Source organism: Macaca thibetana, chromosome 10 (assembly GCF_024542745.1).
Source record: "Macaca thibetana thibetana isolate TM-01 chromosome 10, ASM2454274v1, whole genome shotgun sequence".
NCBI classification, from domain to species: domain Eukaryota; kingdom Metazoa; phylum Chordata; class Mammalia; order Primates; family Cercopithecidae; genus Macaca; species Macaca thibetana.
The window spans coordinates 37,972,892-37,999,276 of NC_065587.1; the positions used below are offsets into that span (position 1 = coordinate 37,972,892).

The following is a 26,385-nucleotide window of genomic DNA, read 5'->3' on the forward strand; positions in this document are numbered from 1 at the left end:
GTAGGGCATCTCAACAGACACCGCAGAGCACATGGCCACACCCACACCCACCGCTGCACACACGCACACAGCCACTGCGTACGGCATCTCAACAGACACCGCAGAGCACACGGGCACACCTACACCCACCGCTGCACACACGCACACAGTGGGGTGCGGCATTCGCGTGGAGCCCTCGCCACATGCCCTCCACCAATGCACAGTTAAACTCAGAGCCACTGAGGTCACAGCCACGCACTGGGGACTCACTCCCGCGGGGGAGCCAGGGAGGGGTTCTGAGGGTGCTGGGCTCTGCACTGGCCCCTGAGGGCTGGGACCCACCCACCACATCTTGCCCTCGTCTGGGACTTAGGGCAAAACCTTTCCTTGCCTCCTGGAGTTTTGCTGGCCCCACCCAGCAGAGCCCCAGGGTGCTGGAAGCCCTGAGCCCATGATCGCGTGGAAGAACTGCTGCCTTTGGAAGTGTCTGTGAGAAAGGCAGGTGCGGCCGCTCCCGATGAGCTTTGATGGAAGCTCCGTCCTGGCCCGGCAGGAAGTCTCCCTGGAGGACCCGATGACCTCTGGCCTCAGCATGGAGGGAGGTGCTCTGCTGAGCCCCCAGAGCTCCTCAGGGGCCATCCCTGTCCCTGGGGCCTTCACGTGCTCAGTCCCCGCCTCAGCCCAAGCCAGCAGTGCTGATGGATGCAGGCCAGGCGGCTGGAATCTGGGGACAGAGATGCCCTGTCTGCTCTTCAGGCTTGGAGGAGGCGGCGGCAACGGCAGGTTCTGACTGTGGCTTTGCCCCGATGGCAGCTCCTGACCTGACATTAACAACCACGTGTCTTGACTGAGGCAGGCGAAGCATGTAAAAATATATCCCACAGGATGTCTCTTGAATCTTCTGGAAGCTGCATCAAAACACATTTAAGGGGACGCAGGGCGGCGCTACCTTTGAAAACTGCTTTGAGATGTCGCTGAGGGCACACCCTGTGATCGGAGAAGCACAGACAGGTTCTGTTAACTGGAGGGCTCCTACTCCGGCCTGCACACCCAGGCTCACTCACATGGCATCTGCCACGTGATGGATGCTTCGTCCAGCTACAGCCTCACAATCTCTTTTTTTCTTCTTTTCTTTTCTTTTTGACAGAGTCTCACTCTATTGCCCAGGCTGGAGTTCAATGGCGCCATCTTGGCTCACTGCAACCTCCGCCTCCCAGGTTCAAGTGATTCTCCTGCCTCAGCCTCCTGAATAGCTGAGATTACAGGCATGCATCACCACGCCTGGCTAATTTTTGTATTTTCTTAGTAGAGATGGGGTATCACCACGTTGGCCAGGCTGGTCTTGAACTCCTGACCTCATGATCCACCTGCGTTGGCCTCTCAAAGTGCTAGGATTACAGCTGTGCGCCACTGGGCCCAGCCCGGGCTCACAATCACTTTCTAATTTAACCTCAGGGCTTGAGCTGCAGCAGGAGGGCCGTCAAGGGGAGACGCTTCCCCTGACCAGGGCCCTGGGCTCACAGGTAGCTGCACAGCTACACGGCCCCGGCTCTGTGGACCCCGGCGGGGGAGGCGGCGATGGCTGGGGAGGCTGGCAGGGAGGTGACCACGTCCTGTTTACACCTGCTATGGGACGAGCGTTTGCGCAGTGACGACCCTTGCCCATGAGGCTTCATGCACAGCCGTTCCAAGAGCCCACCAGGCATGGCCCCGCCTCGGGGCCTTTGCGCACACCGTTTCCCGACTCTGTGACCCTCCTCTGCCACCCCACCTTCCCCTGCTTGCTCCTCTGGTTCCACAGCTCTTGGTCCCAAGGTCAGCTCCTCAGGGCGGAGCCCCTGGTCACTGCCTCCCAGCCACCGGTTTTGTTTTCTCCCAGATCTTCTTGTTGCCTGAATCATCTGTGTGACTGGTTTCTCTCCGGTCTCCCTGGGGCAGACACTGCTGAGTCATCCCCAATATCCATTTTCTGCTTCCTTTTAATAAAATAATCAGAGTCCTACATTTTGTCTGGGATCATCACTGTCCACCTAGAAGACCCCATTTCCCAGCATCCCTTGCAGCTAGGGGTGGCGGCATCAGTAAGTTCTGGGCTTTGTGAGCTGCGGGTGGAGGACTTGCATGGGGCTTTCTGAAATCCTTAGTAGAGCAGGCGTGTGCCTGTGCCCTCCCCACAAGGCCTTCTGTTTGCCAGAACGTGGCTGTGATGGCTGGAGCTCCAGCAGCCATTCTGGACCATGCCATGGCACAGTCGGAGCTCTGGGTCTGGGATCTGCCCCTGGGTTGCCTGCCTCCAGGCTTCTTGGATGTGAGAGGAAAAAAAAGCCTCAATCGTGCTGTAGTTTCCTCCATCGGTATTCACTGACCTGGGTTCCAGCCAACACACTCGGGCTGTCGGCCACGCCAGGCCCGGGCATCGCCGTGTGCTGCTCACCGATGAGCAGCTGCAGGCATTTGGCCGGTACTCAGTGAGCAGCAGGCCGGGCAGTAACCACGGCCACAGCAAACAGGAGCCCATGCTGCCCTGAGCCAGGCCCTTCCTCAGTGCTCTGATGACTCAGATTCGTTTGATTCTCAGGGGTACTAAGACTCCCCCAACTTGGCAGAGGAGGAAACTGAGGCACAGAGAGGTCAGGTCTTTTCCCACTGGGAAGCAGTGGTACTGGACTGATCTTCGGTTTTAGAATCTCTGCTCCCACCCACCCTGCCTCCATGCCTCTGAGAGCATGCGACCCGTGGGGGGCTCGGCCGGCTTGCGGGGTTAATGCTGGTCCAGGAAGGGGTGGCCACTCCTTGAGATGCCACCCCACGTCCCTCAGAAAGTCCAGCGTGCTCTCAAACCTTCTTCCTGCTGCCTCTGCACAGCCCATCCTCGCCCTCCCATCGAGGGTCCTGAGGTCGTCTGCCGTGCCGCCTGCTCCGGGACCTTGCTGCTGCCCTCTGGACTCCCAGGGTCCTGGAGGGTCTCATGCTTCCTGTTGTGACTGAAGGCCACAGGGGTCTGTGCTGTGGGTGGTCAGAGCCACGAGGGTGGAACCCCAGGGGCTGCTGACCGGTGGGGCTGGGCCTTCCCCACAGGACGGGGTCTGTGGCAAGGGCTGCCGGCAAAAAGCATTTGAAAACTGTGGACCTGGTTCCAATGCCTCAGTTTACAGGCAGCAAAACTGAGATGCAGTTCAGATTGCAGAGTGCAGCAAGGACAAGGCTGGGATGACCAGTGCCCTGATGCCCCTGGAGCCTGTGGGTGAGTGACGTTGGGGGGATGGACGGGGCACACCTTCGAGCAAGCAAGTGAATGCTGGGGAGGGGGCGGAATCAATGACTGACACGGGAATGGGTGGAGGTGGAGCATGGCCTGGGGGCCCTGAGATGATGCAACCCTGATCACCACTGTCTGTGCAGACGTCCCCTCAGCACCTCCGGGTGACCCTCTGGATGCCTGCTGCCCTCTCGGGGCCTGGCCAGCGCCCTCCCTCGCCCACAGAACCAGGACGCGGGAAGGCCGCCGAGACAGCTGCCTCCTGGGAGGGGGCCACACCGTTGTCAGCTGCCAGGAAGGTAGCCTCGTAGACGTTGTTTTTGGTGTAGAGGGACTCGCGGTCCAGCACTGCCGCTGTGGTGATCTGGCCGTTGGTGGTGTTGATGTGCAGCCAGTTCGCCGGGTCCGACAGCTTTGAGTATCTGTGGAGACCACAAGTGCAGGGGGAGGTAAGGCTGGGGTGGGCGGGGCCGCCCTGGATCCCAGGCCTCCGTGGCCCCGATTGGGCAGCTGCACTGGCCACACCTCCAGAGCCTGGGCCTGGGCCAGTGTCTCTGTCTCCTTGGAGACCCCCAGGCCTTGTCCTCCTCTGGGGCTTCCCCTCCACCTTGGACTGCCACCCCCCCCATCACAGGACAGGCCTGTGGCCTACGGGCACCGAGCTCATCCAGTAGTGGGTGGCCTCAACTCAGAACGACCCAGTGGGCAGATGCCCTCATCGTCCCCATCAAACGGACAAGGACGCTGAGGAACTGAAAGGGCAGGAGGTTGCTGAGTCTCACGGCTATGAGAGTGCAGCCAGGATCGGGGCCGGCCTGCATCTGGACAGTGCTGAATGTGCAAGCGCCGGTCACAACACTCATGATTGGTCAGGGGCTGCATCTGGCTATCCGGGACTAAGGGCTGCTGCTCCCTCCTGGAGGGTGCCTCAGGTTGGGGATGCCCCTGACCACCCATCTGGGGGGAATTCTGGGCCGTGGGTTTCATGGGGTATTTCTGGACCCTTCTGTGTGGAACCCGGGAAGCTGCAGGCAGGGCCGAGGCGTGTCCTGTGGACCTACCTCACAGCCTGCTGCATGAACCGGTCAGGGTCCACAGCTGAAAACGTGGTCAGCACGGTGCCAGGGGGCACGCCCTCCTCCAGGCGGATCAGCTTGTGGTTTGAGGGGAAGTAGGGAGCCTCATTGATGTCCATGACGGAGATGGTCACCCCTGCCGTGGACTGGAAGGACATCTGGATCCCGCTGGCCAGGGGCGCCTGGTTGGACACCATCACCGTGAGCATGAAGGCTCTGTTGAGCTCGTAGTCGACTGCCTGGAACAACAGATCGGGGCTGGGAGTGACCTGGCGCAGCTTCCGGGGGGGTGGGCGTGGGGGGACACGCGGGAAGGTTGGTGTCCAGCCCTCTCTGAACCATGTCCGGCTCTTCTCTGCCCTGCTTTTTAGCCTGGAGGCCCCAAAAGGTCCCATCTCCCAGGCACCCTTGTCTTCTGGTTCCTGCTGGGTTTGGCTGATGGGAGGAGAGAGGGAGGGGGTCTAGGCCTCCCAGCCCCTGTCCAATGCTGTGCTGAGGCAGAAGCTGAGCTCCTCCTGGGGGACTCCAGCCCCTCTTCCTGGCCTGGTAACCCCATTGACCTTCCTCCTTTGAGCCTAGTGTGGGGAAGGCTCCTGACATTGTTGGCCAGGGGGGCCTCACCAGGTGCAGGGGGTCAAATGGCGGCCCCCAAAAGACATGTCCACCTGGGACCTGTGAATGGGCCCTTATTTGGAAATAGGGTCTTTGTACATGTAAGTTAAAGACAGAGGCCCTCATAAGAGACAGGCAGGGTTGGGTGTGGTCATGCATGCCTATGATCCCAGGGCTTTGGGATGCTAAGGTGTGAGGATCGCTTGAGCCCAGCAGTTTGAGGCTGTGGTGCACTGTGATCGCACCATTGCACTCTAGCCTGGGTGACAGAGCGAGGCTCTCCAAAATTTCAAAACAGAGAGAAAGGGAGAGGGATATTTGAGACACACAAGTGCAGAGAGGAGCCATGTGGCAACGGAGGTGCAGTCTGGAGTGAGGCAGCTACAGGCCAAGAAACAGGAGAGAGGCAGGCAGCGGGTTCTCCTCTAGAACCTCCCAAGCGAGACCGTTCCTGCTGGCACCTTGAATTTATGTCTCTGACTCCCAGAGCTGGGACAGAAGACAGTTCTATTGTTGTAACCCACCTGGTTTGTGGTAATTTGTTACCGCAGCCCCAGACACCACCATGCCAGGTCTGCAGCTCCCATCACTGCTGCCCTTGGCCCCTGCATCCACACAATTCTGTGGTGCACCAGGACCCAGGCTGATAAACGCTAGAGCTGCAGTTCCGCAGTGATGCTGTATGATCAGAAAAGCTTCGCTCAAGCCTTTCCTACACATTTTGGGGAGGGAGGGAAATTACGTGGAAACAGCTTGGGGCCCTGAGACATTCAGTGGCAAAGCTTGCAACAGTCTCACTGGAAAAAGCACAACACAATGTGTTGCAATTGCATTAAAAATTCTGCTTAGATATGTGCAAAGTAACATATGCATCAGAGTATTCATTGTGTAGTGTATGCAGAGACAATATGCTGGAAACGACCCAAACATCCATCAGCTATGGTTGGCTGCACGGCCTGCAGTACATCTGTGCGGGGAGACACTTGCAGCTGTAAAGAGAATGAGAACAATCTCTGTGTGCTGAAGAGGCTTCCAGGATCTACTGGTGGCCAAAAAAGCAACCCACATAGTGTGCACCTTTTGTGCAAAACAGGGAGAAAAATACGATTTGTATACGTATTTGCTCATGTTTGCAGAAAGAAACATGAGGATAAACCAAAAACTAATAAAAATGATCATCATTATTAGGAGGAATGGGGTCAAGGTCAGAGCTGGGAGTGTGAGTTTGTGAGTTTGCTATCTATTTCTTATCATGTAGTTTTGATTTTTTTTTTTTTTTGACAGAGTCATCCTCCATTGCCCAGGCTGGAGAGCAGTGGCATGATCTCGGCTCACTGCAACCTCTGCCTCCTGGGTTCAAGCGATTCTTCTGCCTCAGCCTCCCCAGTAGCTGGGATTACAGGTGCCTGCCACCATGCCCGGCTAATTTTTATATTTTTAGTATAGACGAGGTTTCACTATGTTGGCCAGGTTGGTCTTGAACTTCTGACCTCAGGTGATCCACCTGCCTCGGCCTCCCAAAGTGCTGGGATGACAGGCATGGGCCACTGCGATCTGCCCAAAATGTGCTTTTGAGGGTGATGCATTCTGACAGATTTAGATGTGGAGGATCATGAGGTCTGGTAATTAAAAAAAGTACTCCTGCAAAAAGTGCAGATTGCTGTGCAGCAGCGTGCCCATCACTGTGAGATTTACATGATACCACGCTTCCACGTGATGACCACGACACCACACTTCCACATGATGACCGCGACACCACGCTTCCACGCGATCACCATGACACCACGCTTCCACACAATCACTGCGACACGTTTCCATGCGATCACCGCGACACCACGTTTCCAGGCGATCACCGCGACACCACGCTTCCACGCGATCACTGCGACACCATGTTTCCACGCAATCACCCTGACACCACGCTTCCACGCAGACACCACGTTTCCACACAATCACCATGACACCACGCTTCCACGCAATCACACCACGCTTCCACGCAATCATGACACCACACTTCCATGCAATCACCACAACACCACACTTCCACGCAATCACCGCAACACCGCACTTTCACACAATCATGACACGGTTCCACACAATCATCATGACACAGTGCTTCCAGGCAATCATGTCGGTTCCTCCTGCTTCTAGGAATGCCTGGAAACCTTCATGATAAGCAGTGTAAGACATTTCCACTTAGAGAGGAACTTATCTGCTGGAGGGATCAATCAGCTTTCCCCAAGAAGCAGGAAGGCACCATGTCCCCCAACGGATGTGATCTCCCCATGTTCTCACCCCTTGTGAGCCGCCTGCAGGCAGGAAGGCCAGACACTGTCCACAGTGGAGCGGAAAAGGCCAGTTTGTGGCTTTGGAGCTTCATAATCTGAGGGCCACAGGAGAGACAGGAAGGAACCTGGGGTGTTCCACCCACAAGGTGCTGTTGCTCTGAACCCCACTCGCCATGCTTAGGGCCGGCAGTGAAGCACCTGAGGCTGAACAGACCCAACCCTGCCCTTTCTCTGGGGCCACCACAGCCTCTCAGCATCTGATCTTTCCAAGCAGGAACAACCACATAATCTGGTATGTCACACTCAGGACTTCTCGGCACTGCTACTGAATAAAATATTTCAGTACAAAAAGAAGAAATTTAAAAATCACATCAATAAGGTCAGGTGCAGTGGCTCATGCCTGTAATCTCAACACTTTGGGAAGCTGAGGCAGGAGGCTAGCTTGAGCCCAGGAGTTTGAGAGCAGCCTGGTCAACATAGTGAGATGCCATCTCTACAAAAAAAAAAAAAGAAAGAAATCAGTTGGGCGTGGTGGCTCACACCTGTAGTCCCAGCTACTCAGGAGGCTGAAGTAGGAAGAGTGCTTGAGCCTGGGAGGTCAGGGTTGCAGTGAGCAGTGATCGCACCCCTGCACTTCAGCCTGGGCAACAGAGTAAGACCTCGTCTCAAAAAATAAAATTGCAGCCGGGCGCGGTGGCTCACGCCTGTAATCCCAGCACTTCGGGAGGCCGAGGCGGGCGGATCACAAGGTCAGGAGATCGAGACCACGGTGAAACCCCGTCTCTACTAAAAATACAAAAAATTAGCCGGGCGCGGTTGTGGGCGCCTGTAGTCCCAGCTACTCGGGAGGCTGAGGCAGGAGAATGGCGTGAACCCGGGAGGCGGAGCTTGCAGTGAGCCGAGATCGCGCCACTGCACTCCAGCCTGGGCGACAGAGCGAGACTCCGTCTCAAAAAAAAAAAAAAAAAAAAAAAAAAAAAAAAAAAAAAAAAAAATTGCCTAAATAACAGTATTGGATGAGCATGGAAGGAAAACTGAGACGGTCGCTCCTGGAAGCCCATGACTGCCTCCAGGAGGGTCTGCAGGGAGGGACAGAGATCACAGTTCTGGTCCCGGATCCCCACTGTCCCTGCACTGCCCCTGGGGGTGACACGCAATCACCGCGACACCATGCTTAGGTGAGCCCTCATCCTCCCCAGGGGTGTCCATCTGAAGGAAGGGGTGGTCCCTGCAAGCCTCCCTGAGTCCAGAGTGAGATGCCTCATGGCTCCATGATGCACACTGTCACCTCTCACTGCTTTGGCGCACGACCCCCCCCCCCCCCCCGACTCTGCCACCCCCGGGGCAGGGGCTGTGCCCTGTACCTCTGCCTCCCCAGCACCCAGCACAGCGCCAGTGTGGGTCATCTGTACCCCACGGGTGCCTGGGAGATATAGGGGGTGGGCACCCCCTTGTTCACCACCATTGCCCAGGACCATCTGGGGGTTGTGTGCGCCACACAGGGGTCTCGCACCTGCAGCTATCACCCTGCAGGACCTTCCACGGCCCAAGCTGACTGCAAGTCTGATGGGACGCCTGATCCAGAATAACCCAGCACCCTCCTCTGAAAGGTTCTACCAGGGGTCTCAGGTTCCTCCAGGTCTGGCCTTGGTTCCTCTGTCTCTGGACTCCAGATGCCTCCAAGCTCCCAGTGTCTACCTGCACCCACATCGTGTTGGGGTCCCCCCGAGAGCTGACCACGCCAATGCCTGCAGCTGCTCCCCCAGGCCCTCCAGGAGTTGGCTGGGACGGGGCCACTCGTGGGGCTAGACTGTTCCATCACGTCGTGGCGGCGCTATGAACAAGCCCCTGAGGGAAGTGGTCTTTCTCCCATATTTATTGGCTCATGTTCCCGGGACATGGAATAACGCTGCATGTCATGTGTTAAAAAATCGTGTCACCAGTCTGAGCAAGGAGGCCTTCCAGAAAGACGATTATGGCCAATAAAAGCCCACAGGAAGATAAAATAAAACACATTTGTAATGGAGAAATCAATAGGTAATTTGGTCTAGCAGTTTTGATTAGGGTGGCTGGATCTACTCGCTGAGGCTCAGCATGGCTGCCGCCCACATGTGGCCATGACCCTTCACTCAGAGGTGAGCAGCTGGGCGTGTGCCTGAGCAGCAGCTCCAGCACCGGCTGGGCAGGGCCAGTTGGGGACACACCAGGACGTCTGTCCTGCTCCCCTCTGATGGGAGACTCCGGGGCTTCCATTCAAAGTCTCACTCTGTGCCCCTGTCGTGGGGAGGAGTTCCCTGAACTGAGGGCACCAGGACCCCATCACTGACCTGCTCTCCCCCGAATTCCCACCTGCTCTCCCCGGAACTCTTGCTACCTGTGAGCCTCCCACAGGAAGGGCCACGTCTGTCGCTGCCCAAAGGGAAAGTGGTAGAGACCGGTTCTTGGCTTTTGAGCTTTAAAACTGAGGGCCACGGGTGAGACAAGAAAGAACCTGGGATGAGCCTGGGCCTGGGCCTTGCTCCTTCGAGATGAAATTTCACGGCTGGAGGAGGGAGACAAGAGGCCGTGCTGGGTCCTGAGGAGGGTGTGATGGTAACGGATGGCTTATTTGGGTTTGGGGACCTGAGAGCAGAGAAGCTGTGTGTCCACCTCAGGTACAGCCTGGGAGGTGGCAAGGCTCATTCCTCACCCCCCGCTGGTATGGCTAGGGAGATGGAATTGGGAGTGTGGGGCAGGACAGCTCTGGATGACCTGCCTGAGATGCCTGTGGACTTCTTTTGACAGTGGCCAAGCTGGACCCCAGAAGTGAGGGATGATGCAGCCAGGATTTGGGTGACTGATGACTGAGGACCGAGGTGACTAGACACTTCTGAGAGCTGCCCAGGAGTGCTCTCCTCCCCTGCACAGGGCACTACATCAGCCCAGAGCATGGACACAACTGTGGGGAAAGGGAGGCGGAAGAGATGCCAGTCTACCACTTACCACCACCTGGGGGGACCTGGCTAAAAACAGAAGCTAAGTCGGTTTAGAGAAGGAAAGAGCACACTGCTGCATTGCTGGATTTGGGGCTTCCAGTGTGTACCCGACATAAAATATTTCAGTGATTCCTCCTCACCATCCCCTCTGCAGACTATAAACTACCGGAGGGCAGGAGCAGTGACCTGGTCAGGTCTGCAGTGTACATACATGATATGGTGTCTGCTCTTCTGAGGGACTCAGGGGACCATTCATGGAATTAAAGTAACCTTCATGCTCTGGGGAACTAAGCAGGGAGAATGATCAGGAGCCTCTCCCCAGCTCAGGACGACAGTGACAATGACGACAATGAGGATGATGATGATGATAACGATAATGGTTATGATGATGGCAGCAGCTAATACCACTGATTCAGTCCTTACCTTGTGCCAGGCACTGTGCCAAATCTTTTACATCCAGGGTCTATTTCAATGTGAGTCATAAGTCGCTGGGCATAGGCCCCACAATTTGCCTCATTTTATGTTTGAGGTAACTGAGGCACAGAGAGATTAAGTGGCTGGTCCATGCCAGGGGTAAGTGAGCAAAGAGCTAGCATGGGAATCTAAGAACAGATGCCCTCAAGATACTGGACGTCTCCTGTGGGCTGGGCCAAGAGGTCCCTGTACTGACCTTCTGCCTCCCGCACCACCCGCCACTCCCCAACCCCTCCTCCCCTCCACCCCGCTCCCCTGCTCTGAAAGGGAATGCCTGAAAAGATGATGTCTCTACCAGCAAATGCGAAACCAATTTTGGAAATGTTTTCTAAGATGAAGCATCCCCATACTAAACATGCACCTTAAACAGACTCTAAATTGAAACTTCAGAGAAAAGCACTATAGGGAGTAAAAACAAAAATGAAAGAAAAAGGAAAAAGTGTGGTTCTCCTGTTGAATGCTACCTAGGACACAATGACCCATGACTCTGTGGGGACAGTGTGGCTGTGTCTGTGCTCGAGACTCGAGCTCCTCAAATTTCAAAATTTATTTGAAACTTGACATGCAGTAAGAGTCACTCTAGGAATGCTAACAAGTGTACGGAAGCACGACCAGCCCCGCGGCCAAGGTGCAGCAGAGTCCCATCTCCTCCACACTTCTCTCGTGCTGTGCCTTTGCAGTCCCCTCCTCTCCACCCGACGGCAAACCACTGAAGGGTTTTCCGTCCCCACAGTTTTGTCTTTTCCGGGACGTTCTGCAGATGGGGGCATGCAACAGGCCACCTTTTGGTTTTGACTCATCTCACTTAGTGTGACGCATTGGAGACCCATCGCGTGTCACATGGATCTCACATTTGTTCCTTTTGACGACTGAGCAGCTTCCCATTGTAGGACTCTTGGACTTACAGCTGGGGAGAGGCATCATGGGGTCTCAGGGCCCCTGGGCTGGGGACTCTCAGCTGGGCCAGAGTTTCATGCTGCTTAAGGAGGTATTGGACCCCTCCTCAAGCCTCCTGTCCCCTCCTCATGGCACTAGGAAGGTTTCAGGCTAGTCAGACGGTGCCATCTGGCCATATCAGGATGCCCTGGAAGAGGACTGGGCTCTGAGCAGACACAGCCCAGCCAGCACTTAGCGCCAGCTTCAAACCTGTGGAACCTTGTCCTGAACACACACAGACACCTTGGCTCAGACAGGCAGGGCCAGCGAGGAACCTGGATGGTTAACAGATGGCTTTATGGCAGAGGGAGCTGGTTCCAGTCCCAGCTTATACAGTCCCCGCTGTGTGATCCTGCGTGTGGGCCCTCAGTTATGCCATCTGTGAAACACGACAAGAATAGCAGCTCCTTGGTGGGCGTGAGGACCAAGTGAGATGGGGTGAGGATGGCACACCTGGTATCAGTGCCCAATCAGTCACTGTAGCTGATCACATCAGGGCCTTGCCTGAGGCTCCCTGGCAGTTTCAGGGTGCTGGAGATCTGGGGATGTGCAGAAATAGGGACTGTGCCAGTTCTCTGGGTCATGAAGACTCGAACCAGCTGTGGCCCTTCTGGGCCCTCCCCTGGCCCGGGGCGTCCCTTCCCTCCAGGCACGTGCAGCAGGCGGTGCTGTAGGAATTTGGTTTGCTCCTCCTTGTGCCCAGTGGGGAAGATGGCTGCTGTGAAAAAGGCAAAATGCACCCCAAGTCCCAAATCTGAAAATCTGCAGATTTTCACATCTGGGTTTCAGCTGGTGGGTGCCAGCCCGCCTGTGGGTGTGGAGTGGCAGCACCTTTGTAGTTTCTGTGGCTCTGGTGGGAGATGCAGGGTTATCAGGAAAGGGCTATGTTTGTTACCCTGAGCATGGCAGGTCTTCAAGCGTCCCGGGCCTGAGGGATGGGGCCTGCAAGATCTGAGTCGATTCCAGGGTTATTCCACCGAGGCTGAGCCCACACGGATCTCTGTCGATTCCAGGGTTATTCTGCCGAGGTTGAGCCCACACGGATCTCTGTCGATTCCAGGGTTATTCCGCCGAGGCTGAGCCCGCACTGATCTGAGTTAATCCAGGGTTATTCCACCAAGGCTGAGCCCACACCGATCTCCGTCGATTCCAGGGCTATTCCGCCGAGGCTGAGCCCACACCGATCTCCGTCGATTCCAGGGTTATTCCGCCGAGGCTGAGCCCACACCGATCTCCGTCGATTCCAGGGTTATTCCGCCGAGGCTGAGCCCACATCGATCTCCGTCGATTCCAGGGTTATTCCGCCGAGGCTGAGCCCGCACCGATCTCTGTCGATTCCAGGGTTATTCCGCCGAGGCTGAGCCCGCACCGATCTCTGTCGATTCCAGGGTTATTCCGCCGAGGCTGAGCCCACACTGATCTCCGTCGATTCCAGGGTTATTCCGCCGAGGCTGAGCCCGCACCGATCTCCGTCGATTCCATCGATTCCAGGGTTATTCCGCCGAGGCTGAGCCCGCACCGATCTCCGTCGATTCCAGGGTTATTCCGCCGAGGCTGAGCCCACACCGATCTCCGTCGATTCCAGGGTTATTCCGCCGAGGCTGAGCCCACACCGATCTCCATCGATTCCAGGGTTATTCCGCCGAGGCTGAGCCCACATCGATCTCCGTCGATTCCAGGGTTATTCTGCCGAGGCTGAGCCCGCACCGATCTCTGTCGATTCCAGGGTTATTCTGCCGAGGCTGAGCCCGCACCGATCTCTGTCGATTCCAGGGTTATTCCGCCGAGGCTGAGCCCGCACCGATCTCCGTCGATTCCATCGATTCCAGGGTTATTCCGCCGAGGCTGAGCCCGCACCGATCTCCGTCGATTCCAGGGTTATTCCGCCGAAGCTGAGCCCGCACCGATCTCCGTCGATTCCAGGGTTATTCCGCCGAAGCTGAGCCCTCACCGATCTCCGTCGATTCCAGGGTTATTCCACCGAAGCTGAGCCCGCACCGATCTCCGTCGATTCCAGGGTTATTCCGCCGAAGCTGAGCCCGCACCGATCTCCGTCGATTCCAGAGTTATTCCGCCGAAGCTGAGCCCGCACCGATCTCCGTCGATTCCAGGGTTATTCCGCCGAAGCTGAGCCCTCACCGATCTCCGTCGATTCCAGGGTTATTCTGCCGAGGCTGAGCCCGCACCGATCTCCGTCGATTCCATTGATTCCAGGGTTATTCCGCCGAGGCTGAGCCCGCACTGATCTCTGTCGATTCCAGGGTTATTCCGCCAAGGCTGAGCCCACACCGATCGCCGTCGATTCCATCGATTCCAGGGTTATTCCGCCGAGGCTGAGCCCGCACCGATCTCTGTCAATTCCAGGGTTATTCCGCCGAGGCTGAGCCCACACCGATCTCCGTCGATTCCATCGATTCCAGGGTTATTCCGCCGAGGCTGAGCCCGCACTGATCTTCGTCGATTCCAGGGTTATTCCGCCGAGGCTGAGCCCACACCGATCTCCGTCGATTCCAGGGTTATTCCGCCGAGGCTGAGCCCATACCGATCTCTGTCGATTCCATCGATTCCAGGGTTATTCCGCCGAGGCTGAGCCCGCACCGATCTCTGTCGATTCCAGGGTTATTCCGCCGAGGCTGAGCCCACACCGATCTCCGTCGATTCCATCGATTTCAGGGTTATTCCACCGAGGCTGAGCCCGCACCGATCTCTGTCGATTCCAGGGTTATTCCACCGAGGCTGAGCCCGCACTGATCTTCATCGATTCCAGGGCTATTCCGCCGAGGCTGAGCCCGCACCGATCTCTGTCGATTCCAGGGCTATTCTGCCGAGGCTGAGCCCACACCGATCTCCGTCGATTCCAGGGATATTCCGCCGAGGCTGAGCCCGCACCGATCTCCGTCGATTCCAGGGTTATTCCGCCGAGGCTGAGCCCACACCGATCTCCGTCGATTCCATCGATTCCAGGGTTATTCCGCCGAGGCTGAGCCCGTACCGATCTCTGTCGATTCCAGGGTTATTCCAGCCGAGGCTGAGCCCGCACCGATCTCCGTCGATTCCAGGGTTATTCCGCCGAGGCTGAGCCTGCACTGATCTGAGTTAATCCAGGGCTATTATGCCGAGGCTGAGCCCGCACCGATCTCTGTCGATTCCAGGGTTATTCCACTGAGGCTCAGCCCACACCGATCTCCGTCGATTCCATCGATTCCAGGGTTTTTCTGCCGAGGCTGAGCCCGCACTGATCTCTGTCGATTCCATCGATTCCAGGGTTATTCCGCCGAGGCTGAGCCCACACCGATCTCTGTCGATTCCAGGGTTATTCCAACCAAGGCTGAGCCCGCACCGATCTCCATCGATTCCAGGGTTATTCCGCTGAGGCTGAGCCCGCACTGAGCTGAGTTAATCCAGGGCTATTCCGCCGAGGCTGAGCCCACACCGATCTCCGTCGATTCCAGGGTTATTCCGCCGAGGCTGAGCCCACACTGATCTGAGTTAATCCAGGGCTATTCCGCCGAGGCTGAGCCCGCACCGATCTCCGTCGATTCCAGGGTTATTCCGCCGAGGCTGAGCCCGCACCGATCTCCGTCGATTCCAGGGTTATTCCACCGAGGTTGAGCCCGCACCGATCTCTGTTGATTCCAGGGTTATTCCACCAAGGCTGAGCCCACACTGATCTGAGTTAATCCAGGGTTATTCCAACCAAGGCTGAGCCCGCACCGATCTCCATCAATTCCAGGGTTATTCCGCCGAGGCTGAGCCCGCACTGATCTGAGTTAATCCAGGGTTATTCCAACCAAGGCTGAGCCTGCACCGATCTCCATCGATTCCAGGGTTATTCCGCCGAGGCTGAGCCCGCACTGATCTGAGTTAATCCAGGGCTATTCCGCCGAGGCTGGGCCCGCACCGATCTCCGTCGATTTCAGGGTTATTCCGCCAAGGCTGAGCCTGCACTGATCTGAGTTAATCCAGGGCTATTCCGCCGAGGCTGAGCCTGCACCAATCTCCGTCGATTCCAGGGCTATTCCACCAAGGCTGAGCCCGCACCGATCTCCATCGATTCCAGGGTTATTCTGCTGAGGCTGAGCCCGCACTGATCTGAGTTAATCCAGGGTTATTCCAACCAAGGCTGAGCCTGCACCGATCTCCATCGATTCCAGGGTTATTCCGCCGAGGCTGAGCCTGCACTGATCTGAGTTAATCCAGGGCTATTCTGCTGAGGCTGAGCCCGCACCGATCTCCGTCGATTCCAGGGTTATTCTGCCGAGGCTGAGCCCGCACTGATCTGAGTTAATCCAGGGCTATTCCGCCGAGGCTGAGCCCGCACCGATCTCCGTCGATTCCAGGGTTATTCCGCCGAGGCTGAGCCCGCACTGATCTGAGTTAATCCAGGGTTATTCCACCGAGGCTGAGCCCGCACTGATCTGAGTCGATTCCTGGGTTATTCCGCCGAGGCTGAGTCCGCACCGATCTCCATCGATTCCAGGGTTATTCCACCAAGGCTGAGCCCGCACCCAGGAAGGAGAAGCGCAAGTCCCAGTGGGATCTGTGTCCTGTGCTTTTCTCAAAGAGAGTTTTGAGGACTTCAATATTTAAAGAAGAAAGAGCAGACAGGAGGGGAAGGAGGAAAGGAAAAAAAGCGGGGTCTGGGTCGGCAATGAGACAGTGGCTGCATCCTTGCCAGGCTCTGCTCTGCACTCAGTGGATCCGCATTTCACAGAAGCTGGGGTAGGTGTGTGAAGCCCCAGTTACCTGTGTGGCCACAGAAGGGAGGCAGCACCGCGAGACTCAGTCCCCATGCTCCACTTCCCTTTGGCATAGTGGGTTTGGGGTCCTGAGGTTTTATCTTCCTCTCACAGGCCCCTCAATGGCCTCAGTGCCATTGATGACTGGCTGTGGGGGGCAGGAAGCACAGGCAACAGGGAGATCTTAGCTGTGCATGTGGCTCGCAGGCAGTGCTCATCAACATCCTGAGAACCAGCATTCTGCAGACACGCTTCGGGAAACCCCACTCTCACTATGTAGACAGAGGCCTGACAAGGGGAGGGTGGAGCTGGGCAGGAGACCCCAATGGCTTGGGGACAGGACGTGGCACAAACTCAGTGGAGGGTGGCCTGCTGCCAAGCTGTCACACGGCAGAAAGTCAGTGAATGTGCCCGGCTGTGTCCACCTGGCTGCCGTCAGCACCTCCTCTGCTCCCTCCAAAATTCATGCCCCACCCACTTGCCAGCCAGGGCCTTCCTGCTGTGGGGAGACGGCCGCCAAACAGCTGAGCCCCGGGGGAGTCGTTCTCCCAGTGGCCTTCTCAGGCATCCCCAGCTGGAGGAAGAACCCGAAGGGGATGATTCTCCATCTCAAGAATTAGTTCCTGGGGTGGCGGCCCCCAGGCCCTCCTGGGACCCTCAGTCCATGCCCCACAGACTAGTTTCTGCTGTACGTTTGGAACCAGTGGTTCCTCTCTGAAGAACAGAAGAGGGCTCCGTGGGCCTGCCGAGGGCCTGGCCCAGTGCCACGAGGCCCATTCTCTCCCAGGATGCTGGGGCTTCCCTGCAGTTGGCTGTGCTCTTCCACCTTCTGTGGCTGTGATGCTCTGCGCAGATAGGGCCAGGCAGGGGCATGACGGCTGAGGCCACCAGCCCCTGGGCTGGGCAGGAAGCCACCTTCCCTGGAGTCTTTAGGGGTCAGGCTCTCCCCACCACATCGAGCCAGCCTTCTTCCTTGGTACCGGCCCTTTCTGATCTATGTTCGCCGATGAAGGTGGTGGGGCTGTGTGTGCTCCAGCTGCAGAAGTGGTCCTCCAGGGGCAGGGCAGGTGAGACAGGTGCTGATCTCCTTGGGCTCAGGGCTGCCCTTTGTGTTCCTGGGAAGGCCACAGAATCCGAGCTGTGGGAGTCAGAGACACCTCTTTGGAATCACAAGCAGGAGACGGGCCGAGGCTCACTGCTCACTGGGGAAGAAGGCCCCAGCCAGCGCTGGGCTCAGAGCTCACTCCTGTCCTCTGCCTGCATGTCATATCCAGTCTCTGTCACCTTCCCATGAGCAACTTTGCCGGCAAAGTGGCTGACGATTCACCTTGTGGGTTTCTAGGGGCCAGAGCTAGAATACTAGCTCGAGGTCAAAGGAGAAAGGGTTTCCTACATCTTTCCTCGCCATGCCCAGTCCCTGTGAACACAGATCTGACTTTGCCACTGGGGGCACGATTGCGCTAAAGCCTCACTCTGAAAATTCATAATTAGAGGGGAAGTGAAACGTGTATTTTGCCTCTTCTCTAAGAACTATCTTTCAAGGTGAAAAAATAGCCTCTCCTGAAGAAGAAGGCTTATACAGAGTTAGGGGTGGAATGCTGTGACATGTTAATTTACTTTCAAACATATCAGTCAAAATAAAAAGATTTAGTAAATGTAACAAAATGTTAATTAAATCTAGGTGATGGGTATACGGAAGTTCATTTTACTATTATTTCTGCTTGTATGTATATTTGAATATTTCATAAAATAAAAATGATGAAGACATTTTATAAGATTTTTCAGGAGAACTGGTCTTCACTAGCTTGCTTAGAAAAGGGGTTATTAAGAAAAGGAAAAAGATGACTTTGGGGTGTTGAGAAAAGACACAGATCCTGGAGGAGCCTATTTTCTTCCCCTGTGATCCCCTAGCATCTAGCTCCCCTCTTCCTTAGAAGAAGTTTGGGAGATGTGCCCATAATTATGCTATGCAGTGTCTTCTCTGGCTAAGAATGGTCATGTGACTAAACTCTGCCCAATAACATGTGAACAGGTGTTCTGAGAAGATCCTTCAATAAAGGAGGGGCAAGCCATTCTTCTGCCTTTTTGATTTCCTGCTACCTGTAAAAGTCTTGTAATGGCTGGTGCTCTAGCAGCCATTTTGGACCATGAGGGGCCCTGAAAGGTGTGCACAGCAGAGCAGAGGATAGAAGGAGCCAGGGTTTCTGTTGATTGTGCAGCTGTGACATCGGCCTCAACTGCCCACCTCAGGACTCCTCTCACGTGACAGAATAAAGCTCTCCAGTATTTAAGCTTCTGTGGTTAAGCTCTGCTCCCGGCCGCTGAAGGAAGTTTCTAAATGATCCAACCCAAAATGAAACTTGCTTTCCCTTACGCTTCGGCAGATCCTATCCAGCTTTAAGCTCACCCTTCTGTTACCCCCTGCCCTTTTCTCTAAAAATGCCCAGTGTACTCTTGCTCTTTTCTTCTTAGTCCTATTCAAAATTATTTTGGGACAGTAGCTGCTAAACTCCTTCACACGAAGTTGTAAATGATCACTAAGTGTTACGATATAATTCCCAATCTGCCCTTCCAGGGGAATATGAATTATAAGTGTAGAAAAACAGTTAGGTTACAAGACTTAATCACCACTACTATAATGATAGGGCTTTATAAGTAAATTTGAAAATGTAGATTAAATGGACACTTTTCTAGAAAAACACATCTAACCAAAACCATCAAAGAAATTGAACCAGCAGTTACAAACCCATCTCTCTCCAAAACAAAAAGAAGCACCACCAAAAAGACAAAATCTGCAGCTACTGAATGTCTTCACAGCACAGTGTGACCAAACATTCAGGGGACGGATTATTACAGCATCACATGACCTGTCTCTGGGACAGAAAAATACTCTTGAGATTAGTCAGTAACCTTGATAGCAAAACCCAGATGAGGATGCTGTAAGCCTAAATCACCCAGAAAAGGACACAAAAAACTTCAAATATCAGCAACACAAATTCTTCAACATGTTACAAAATACTACCTCACTACTCAGTGGGATCTACCTCAGGAATGCAAAGATGGTTTAACATTGGGAATTCTAATAATGAAATTCACCCATTACTAGAGTAGGGGGTGGCAGCAAATATATAGACATTGAAAAGGGAATGGGAGGGTATTCTGGCAGGGGTCTGCCAAGCCCCTGCAGGTCACATGACAGGTCCTTGTGAAGGTTGTGTCTGCCTCCAGCAGGTTGGGTTACCTGTCTCTGCACTTGGATATTAGGGGGGCACTAACTTTACACCAAGTATCACTCCTGTTTCACTGTCCCAGGGAGTGTGCAGGTGGCAGAACCTGGGGTGCCTGGCAGGGTGCGAGAAGAGTACGCACCTTCACCACGGTGACCATGCCTTCATTGGTGACGGGGTCTGTGCGGACGCTGAAGTGCCCGGAGGGATCCCCACTGATGATGCGGTAAACGGCGTTCCAGTTTGGAGAGTGAGGCTGATCTCGGTCCATCACCGTGAGGTTTGCGACCACGGTCTCCACACGGTTTTCGGGGACCTCCCCTGCAAACTGCAAAACGGATGGAAAGAATGTTACAAACCCACGTTAAGTGTAAATATGTACAGAGAAGTGCACGTAGCATATGTGTGCAGCTCAATGAATGTTCACAAACAGGACACACCGTGTCAGCCCAGCTCAACGAATGTTCACAGACAGAACACACTGTGTCAGCCGCACCCAGATCAGGAATCAGAGAAGACAGGCTGCTCGGGGGTGCACAGGAGTGTGCGCTTCGTAGCACGGCTGCCGGGGCCCCACTGAAGCAGGCGTGCAGACCTGCCCGGCAGGTGCATCAGCCTTGCAGCTGCGGCAGAGGACCACTGATGGAGCAGCTTCAACAATGGGTCCTTCTTTTCATTCCTAGTCCCCACCCCAGACCCAGACACCTTCCAGGTCCCAAAGTTTCCACCTGTACTGGCTGGATGGTGGCCCCGAAGATATGGCCACATCTCAATCCTTGGAACTGGAAATGCCCCCTCATAGGAAGAAGAGGTGCTGGAGGGAAGGATTCTGAGCCGGGGAGATTTTTCTGGATTATCCAGGTGGGAGCTAAATGCTACCACGTGCATCTTCAGAAGAGGGAGGCAGAGGGGATTTCACAAAGAAAAGACACAGACACATTCAGAGGGGGGAGGCCATGGGAGATGGGGGCAGAGACTGGAGTGATGCCCCCACAAGCCCAGGAACACCAGGGTGGCCAGCAGAACCTGGAAGAGGCAGGAAGGGTTCTCCCTGGAGTCTTTAGAGGGAGCAAGACCCTGGTGATTTCAGAATGACAGAATCAATTCCTGTTGTTTCAAGCCCCCGTTTGTGGCCATTTGTTGCAGGAACCTCATAAGCTCATGCTGACTTCTGATTTGTTGTGGGAAACTTATAAGCTCATGCTGACTTTGGCGTCAAAGATGAGTTCATCTGGATTTGTTCTTTCCACGAGTGGAACCTTCCAGCACTTGTGTCTGGCTTCTGCTCAGCACTGTGGCTGTGGGACTCCTTTGTGTTGCCACATGCAGCTGAGATGGCTGAGCAGTGCTCTGTGATGTGACAGTGCTGTGATCAGGTACCCTTCCTCCCAGGACGGGCGCTGGAGCGTCAGGACAGGGCTGTGCACATCTGCAGGCAGCTCTGCTCCCCTTCCACTGGGAGGGGAGTGTCCCTGGGTGGGAAGCCCCTGTGTCCTGGTGTGGGGCACTGTTAGGGGCTGAATAGTGTGTCCTGGAATTTCCGTGTTGAAGCCCTAAACCCCCAAGGCCTCCGAGTATGACTGTATTTGGAGATAGGGCTTTTAAGGAGGTGACTAAGTTAAAACAAGGCCGTCAGGGTGTCTGGGGCATTACCCAGGCCACCTTCGCACCTGCCCTCAGCCAGGAGGCAGGGAGGAGCCCTCGGGTGCAGCGAACAGAAACTTGCTCTGGGGTAACCTGAACACAGGAGCCTGACCTTCCAGGGCTGCAGGTGACTAGGCCCATCAGGGCAGGGCTCTATCCTTCCCCCGCCTCCAGTGGTCAGGACCCTGCAGCTTGGCCTGGCCCTCTGGCTGCCTGAGAAGCACAGCTGTCCGTTCGGTAAGAGTCTTCCCGGGGTGCCCCTCCCCAGCTGACTTGTGCCGACGCTCCGTTGGCCAGGACAATGTCCCACGGCTACCACCAGCCCAAAGAAGGGAGCCTTGTGAGGTGGGAAAGGGAGAAGGGGTGGGAAACGGGCACTGGGGAGCCAGCCGACCGTGTCTGCCATAGGCGAGTCCTGCAAGGATAGAGAAGCACACAGAGGCCCTGAGGCGTCAGTTCTGGGCCCAGTCTCAGTGCCGGTGTGAGAGGAGGCTGTGAGATGACGCAGATTCATCCAACCCACAAGTGCCCCTTCAGCACGCCTCTGTCATGAGTGTGGAGGCCCCGTCAGACCAGTGGACAAAGACGTCAGGCGAACAAGGTCCGAGGACATACAGATGGCGACTGTCCCTGCTGGCCCAAGGCCTGTCCTCTCATCAATGAATGAAGGAATGAGTGATAGCCTTCATATAAATGCACAAAAATGAAATATGCTGGTCCCCTTTCCAGGCAGGAGCCAAGTCAACGTTCCGAAAAAGGATGGAGATGCAACAGAAGAATTCAGAGCCCACACCAACGGGCTGCCTTGTCAAGGATGGAAAAATATTCCAATTTAATCCCAGACAAGCACTGCGTCGTTTCTATTTCAAAAGCTCAGAGAAAGTCCTTTAATCAGGCTTCTTGACCTGGGGCTCTAAGCGGGGCTGAAAGCCCCACGGCCCGGCCCAGCTCTGGGTCTGGGAGGAAGGGCCCCGCCTGTCACCTGCAGGTGCAAGCACTCACATCCCGATACAATCACCTTGTTAGGAAGAAAAATTGTGGATTTACCCAAAGTGGGATCTCAGCCATGTCTGGGGAGCAGGATCCTTTCCTCACACGACGGCCACACTTAGCCATAGAAGATCTCATCTCAGGATTGGGAGGAACCGTCTTTGTTAAACTCCAGAGCGGACAGCTGCCGCCCCCACCGCTCCCAATGTCCAGTGTCGGTTGGAATCTCCTAGCTGTCTCTGCTCCTGAGCCAGGTGGCCGGAGCCCGGAGCCTGCAGCTGGGTACCCGGGGAGTCCTGGAGAGGCTGACCTGGCTGTAGAGGAGGGAGCTTCGGGGCTCACTCTGTCGTCCCTTCATCACACATGTTTTGAGTCGCCCAGGTGTCAGATCGTCCCCCAGCAGGACAGGGAGCTGGCATCGCCATGGGATGCACTGGGCTCTGAATTGCACAGCATCATGGCATGGGAGACAGTGCCTGCTGGGGGATGGCAGGGGCGACTCAGGCCATGGTTGGAGATCCATGTGTTCTAGGGGTGAGAACACGCCTGGGAGGGAGCTGCGTGCCTGATCTCAGCCCTGCGGTCCTTGGGTGCAAGAGGACAGCCCTTGCTGGGGCTGTGGCCACGTGGGGTCCTGGGCGGCCAGGTCCCAGGCAGAGGACCACTGCGGGGGGACATTCAAGGGAGCTTCGCTGAGGCCTGTGAATAAGTTCCAGGAGGGCCAGGGACTAGGCGGGAGGGGGCAGCCCTCCTCAGCCAGGGCTGTGCTACTGTGAGTCTAGGGGCTGACCTGGTGCCTGGGGGGCCTGGGGGTGGGCAGAGCTGTGAGGTGGAGCTGACAGTCCCCCTGGTGTCCTCAGGGAAGATGGCAGCTGGGCCACATTACACACTTGATGCTGGGACCATCTCCAAGCAGAGGTGGTGGCAGGAGGGCCTCAGGGCGGGGGGAGCTTTGCAGGCCTGGAGCAGGGAGGAGGGTGTCCCACCCCATCGTCAGTGAGGCAGGCAGGTGACCCCTGCAGTGGCTGGTGGAGGACTCAAGGCCAGTGAGCTCCCCTGCGAGATCCCCCTGACCCCGGGGATCTGAGTTTGCAAAATGTGCTGGGCGCCAGGACCCTGAGCCCTCTCCAGAGATGCCATGAATGCACAGACACTGCTCTGGCCAGGCTCCGCAGCACACACTGCTGGTGTCTGACACCTGGCCCTGGGCCATTCCCTCTGCTGGGGACACTGCCTTGCCCCAAAGCAGCCTGCCTGAATCTTGGGGTCACTTCTCCTTTCTTGAGTGAAAACCTCTGGCCTCCCCCAGGAGCCACGTGGCAGCCCTCGGTAGCTTCTGGCCTTCAGGATTCTGAGGGAGGGTTGACCAGGATCACGCCGCTCTGGTCCTGTGGCCATGTCACCCCAAGTTTCCTTAAGGGTTTGGTGGGATGAAGGGCTCTGGTCAGCTTGGTCTAGTGAGGCGCTGGCTGGAAGCCTATTTTTATAAATAAAGTTTTATTGACACCCAGCCACGCCCCATTCATTTACACATAGCCCGTGGCTGTTTTCCTGCCCCAACAGTGGCTTTGAGTCACGGTAACAGAGACAGCCTGACCACAGATGAAAATACTATCTGGTCCTTCACTGAAAATGGTTCAGATCCTTGTTTTCCAACCCTGAGGCCCCCGCCTCAATAACTGGTTTGAAATAGGCTAATGACCTAAGTCAGCCAATTAGCGGTCAGTTCTGGTGGTCCCTGCGTCTGGCCTGGACATGGTAACCACATGAATCTGAAGGTGTCGGGTTGGTGGGAGCTGCCATTCGCAGCCTGAGAACAAAACTGGCTGGAGGAAGCATGGCCCAGGGGAGCGTCACGGTGAGCTAGTGGAGCCTAGATGCAGCCACGCCTGAAGGGAGATTTTCCAAGACTTTTGAGCACTTGTGAAATGAGCCACTCTCTTTTTATTCAAGTTGCCAGGGTCAGCATAGTGGCCACCGGTGAGGCTTCCTGGCTCCCCTGTACCTTCTGAATTCCCTTCCTTATTTTCCAGAAATCCACTTTCCCGGCCTCCTCTACAGCCACAACCAGGTGACAGGCGGGTGACCTAGGACTTGCCAGGCAGGTGCAGCTGGATGTCTGTGGTTCAGAGGAGAGGTGGAGAGGGCCTGATCCTGGCAAGCTGCAGAGATGCCTGAGCTTTGGAGCCAGCAGAGGCAGAAGGTGGGGCCAGCACCCTTGCAGGCGGCAGGGGCAAGGCTCTTTCAGTGGTGGGGGCAGGAGGGCACCCTCCTGGTGGAGCAGCCATGCCTGATGCTCCCGGCCCCTTGGATTTCGTGGCCCCTCACACCCTCTGTATTGTCTGTCTTTGCTTACATGGCCAGGTGGGTCCTGGTGTTGTCTGCCGTTTTAGCGAGGGCCTGTCTGACGCTTCCCCACTCGCTACCGTCCTTCTGAGGAGCAGCGTGGCGTGCTCTGCATCCATTCCCTTGCAGACTTCTGAGTGAAGTTTAGACGAAGAATCTATTCTAATCATGCAAGTTTAATAAAGGTTCACAAAGAAGGCCTTCGCCGATAAATCTGGTTTAGGATTTTCTTATTAACCTTACCCTGGCCATAATGACTTTTAAATTTAATTTTTTCAGATTTTCCTACACAAAGAAAGCCTCTCAGGCCCCTTGGGATGACATGGCAGCTATTTGGGAAAGGAGGAATTTTAAGAGCATCAGAATGGGATTTCTTGCCGCGACCGTAATCTAGAATTCAGCCGTGCACCCATCCCGAGAGGTGGGAGGATTTTGTCTTCCTACGAGGGCCTTCCAGCACAATCCCAGCTCCGAGGCAGAAACCGTGAGGTTCTCAGGGGAAGGTCACCATTCTCAAGAGGAGGCTTTGGGCAGGACCCCTGCAGCATAGCCAGTGTTTCAGGAAAACCCACCCAGCTGTTTCCTTATGATATCAGCGGGCGGTCAGGGCTGAGAGGGCCAGGCTCCATCCACATAATGTCCAGCAAGACCCTGGGCCTCCAAGGCACCGATGCTGGGGCCACGGTGGTCCTGTCCTCAGGGGGAAGTCCCACATCTGCCACACGGCAAGCGGCCACGTGGGAGGGAGTGGGAGGGAAGTTTTGTTCCCCACAGGAAGGTGGTTCCCTCTGTGACACGGGGAGGAGGGACCCCGTTCTTCAGGAGGCTGTGGGGTCAGGTGCGCTGGCACAGGCAGGGCACTCAGTGCAGCACCTGGCACAGGGTCGGTGCCCACCTGCTGCTGTGATGACCAAGGCTAAGGGTGGATTTCTGTGCCTGCAGCCGAGAGACCGGGGGGGACAAGGTTCAGACGAAGCTGACTTCTGGCTGGTGGGTGTGAGGACTCCAGCGCAGGCAGGCATTTCGTCAAGAAAGAAGGGGGCAGAGGAGAGAAGGAAGAGGCAGAAGCTGCCAGAGAAGCCCCAGGGAGAGCACAGGGCACACCCTGTCCCACGTCCTACCAGTTCTCAGCAGCTGCCTGGTGATTCCCACGCTCCACGACCATGATCTCCAGGTACCCCGAGGACTGGGAGCCCCATGAGAGAGCCCAGCCCCTAGCACCCTTGCACCCCTTCCAGTGAGTCGCCATCGTGCTAATCCTCATGCCCCAAACATCCAATCCCCGGTGGAGGCCCCGATGACAGCTCCCGCCAGCTTGGTGTGGGTGGGGCTATGGGCCCTGCAGCCCACACTCTCGGGACTGGCTGCTGTGCCCGGCTGGGGCCAGCCCACAGGACACTGGCTTGGGAGAAGTCCCAGGGGCGGCCAGTCAGACGCCTCCAAAGCACCAAGAGAATCCACATTTGCAAGAGCAGAAATGCAAAACAGCTGGCAGTGGGCAGGGGCAGAGAGGAGAAGCTTGCGGGCCCTCACAGGAGACAGGCCTGTCCCAGACAGGGGGCTCCTTGGGCTCATGCTGGTAACAACCCCAGGGAAAGAGAATGACAGCATTTCGGGAGCAGGAGGCAGAGGGGATTCTATTATTGTTCCTGTTTTGCAGGTGATGAAACTGAGGCGCCAGGAGGCAACCTGCCCAAGGTCACCAGTGGTGGAAAGGGGTGCTGAGGCTGTGCTGGTCCCCTGGGGGCAGCCTCTCAGCCCCACATCCTGCTTGTCTTGAGAGATCACTTTCATGGTTTTCATTTGGAACAGAGAATTATACATCCGCAAATGAGTAACAATT

General features: G+C 56.0%; 1 protein-coding gene across 1 annotated transcript in view; it reads right to left on the reverse strand.

Annotated features, from left to right (window-relative positions):
- CDH4 (cadherin 4) overlaps positions 1-26,385 on the reverse strand; it is a 693,168-nt gene that overhangs the window by 7,941 nt on the left and 658,842 nt on the right. The window contains exons 9-11 of the mRNA XM_050745081.1: positions 19,705-19,890; positions 4,300-4,553; positions 3,518-3,660 (exon numbers count right to left, since the gene is read on the reverse strand). Coding sequence (XP_050601038.1) covers positions 3,518-3,660; positions 4,300-4,553; positions 19,705-19,890 — 583 coding nt within the window. The remainder of the gene's footprint in view (positions 1-3,517; positions 3,661-4,299; positions 4,554-19,704; positions 19,891-26,385) is intronic.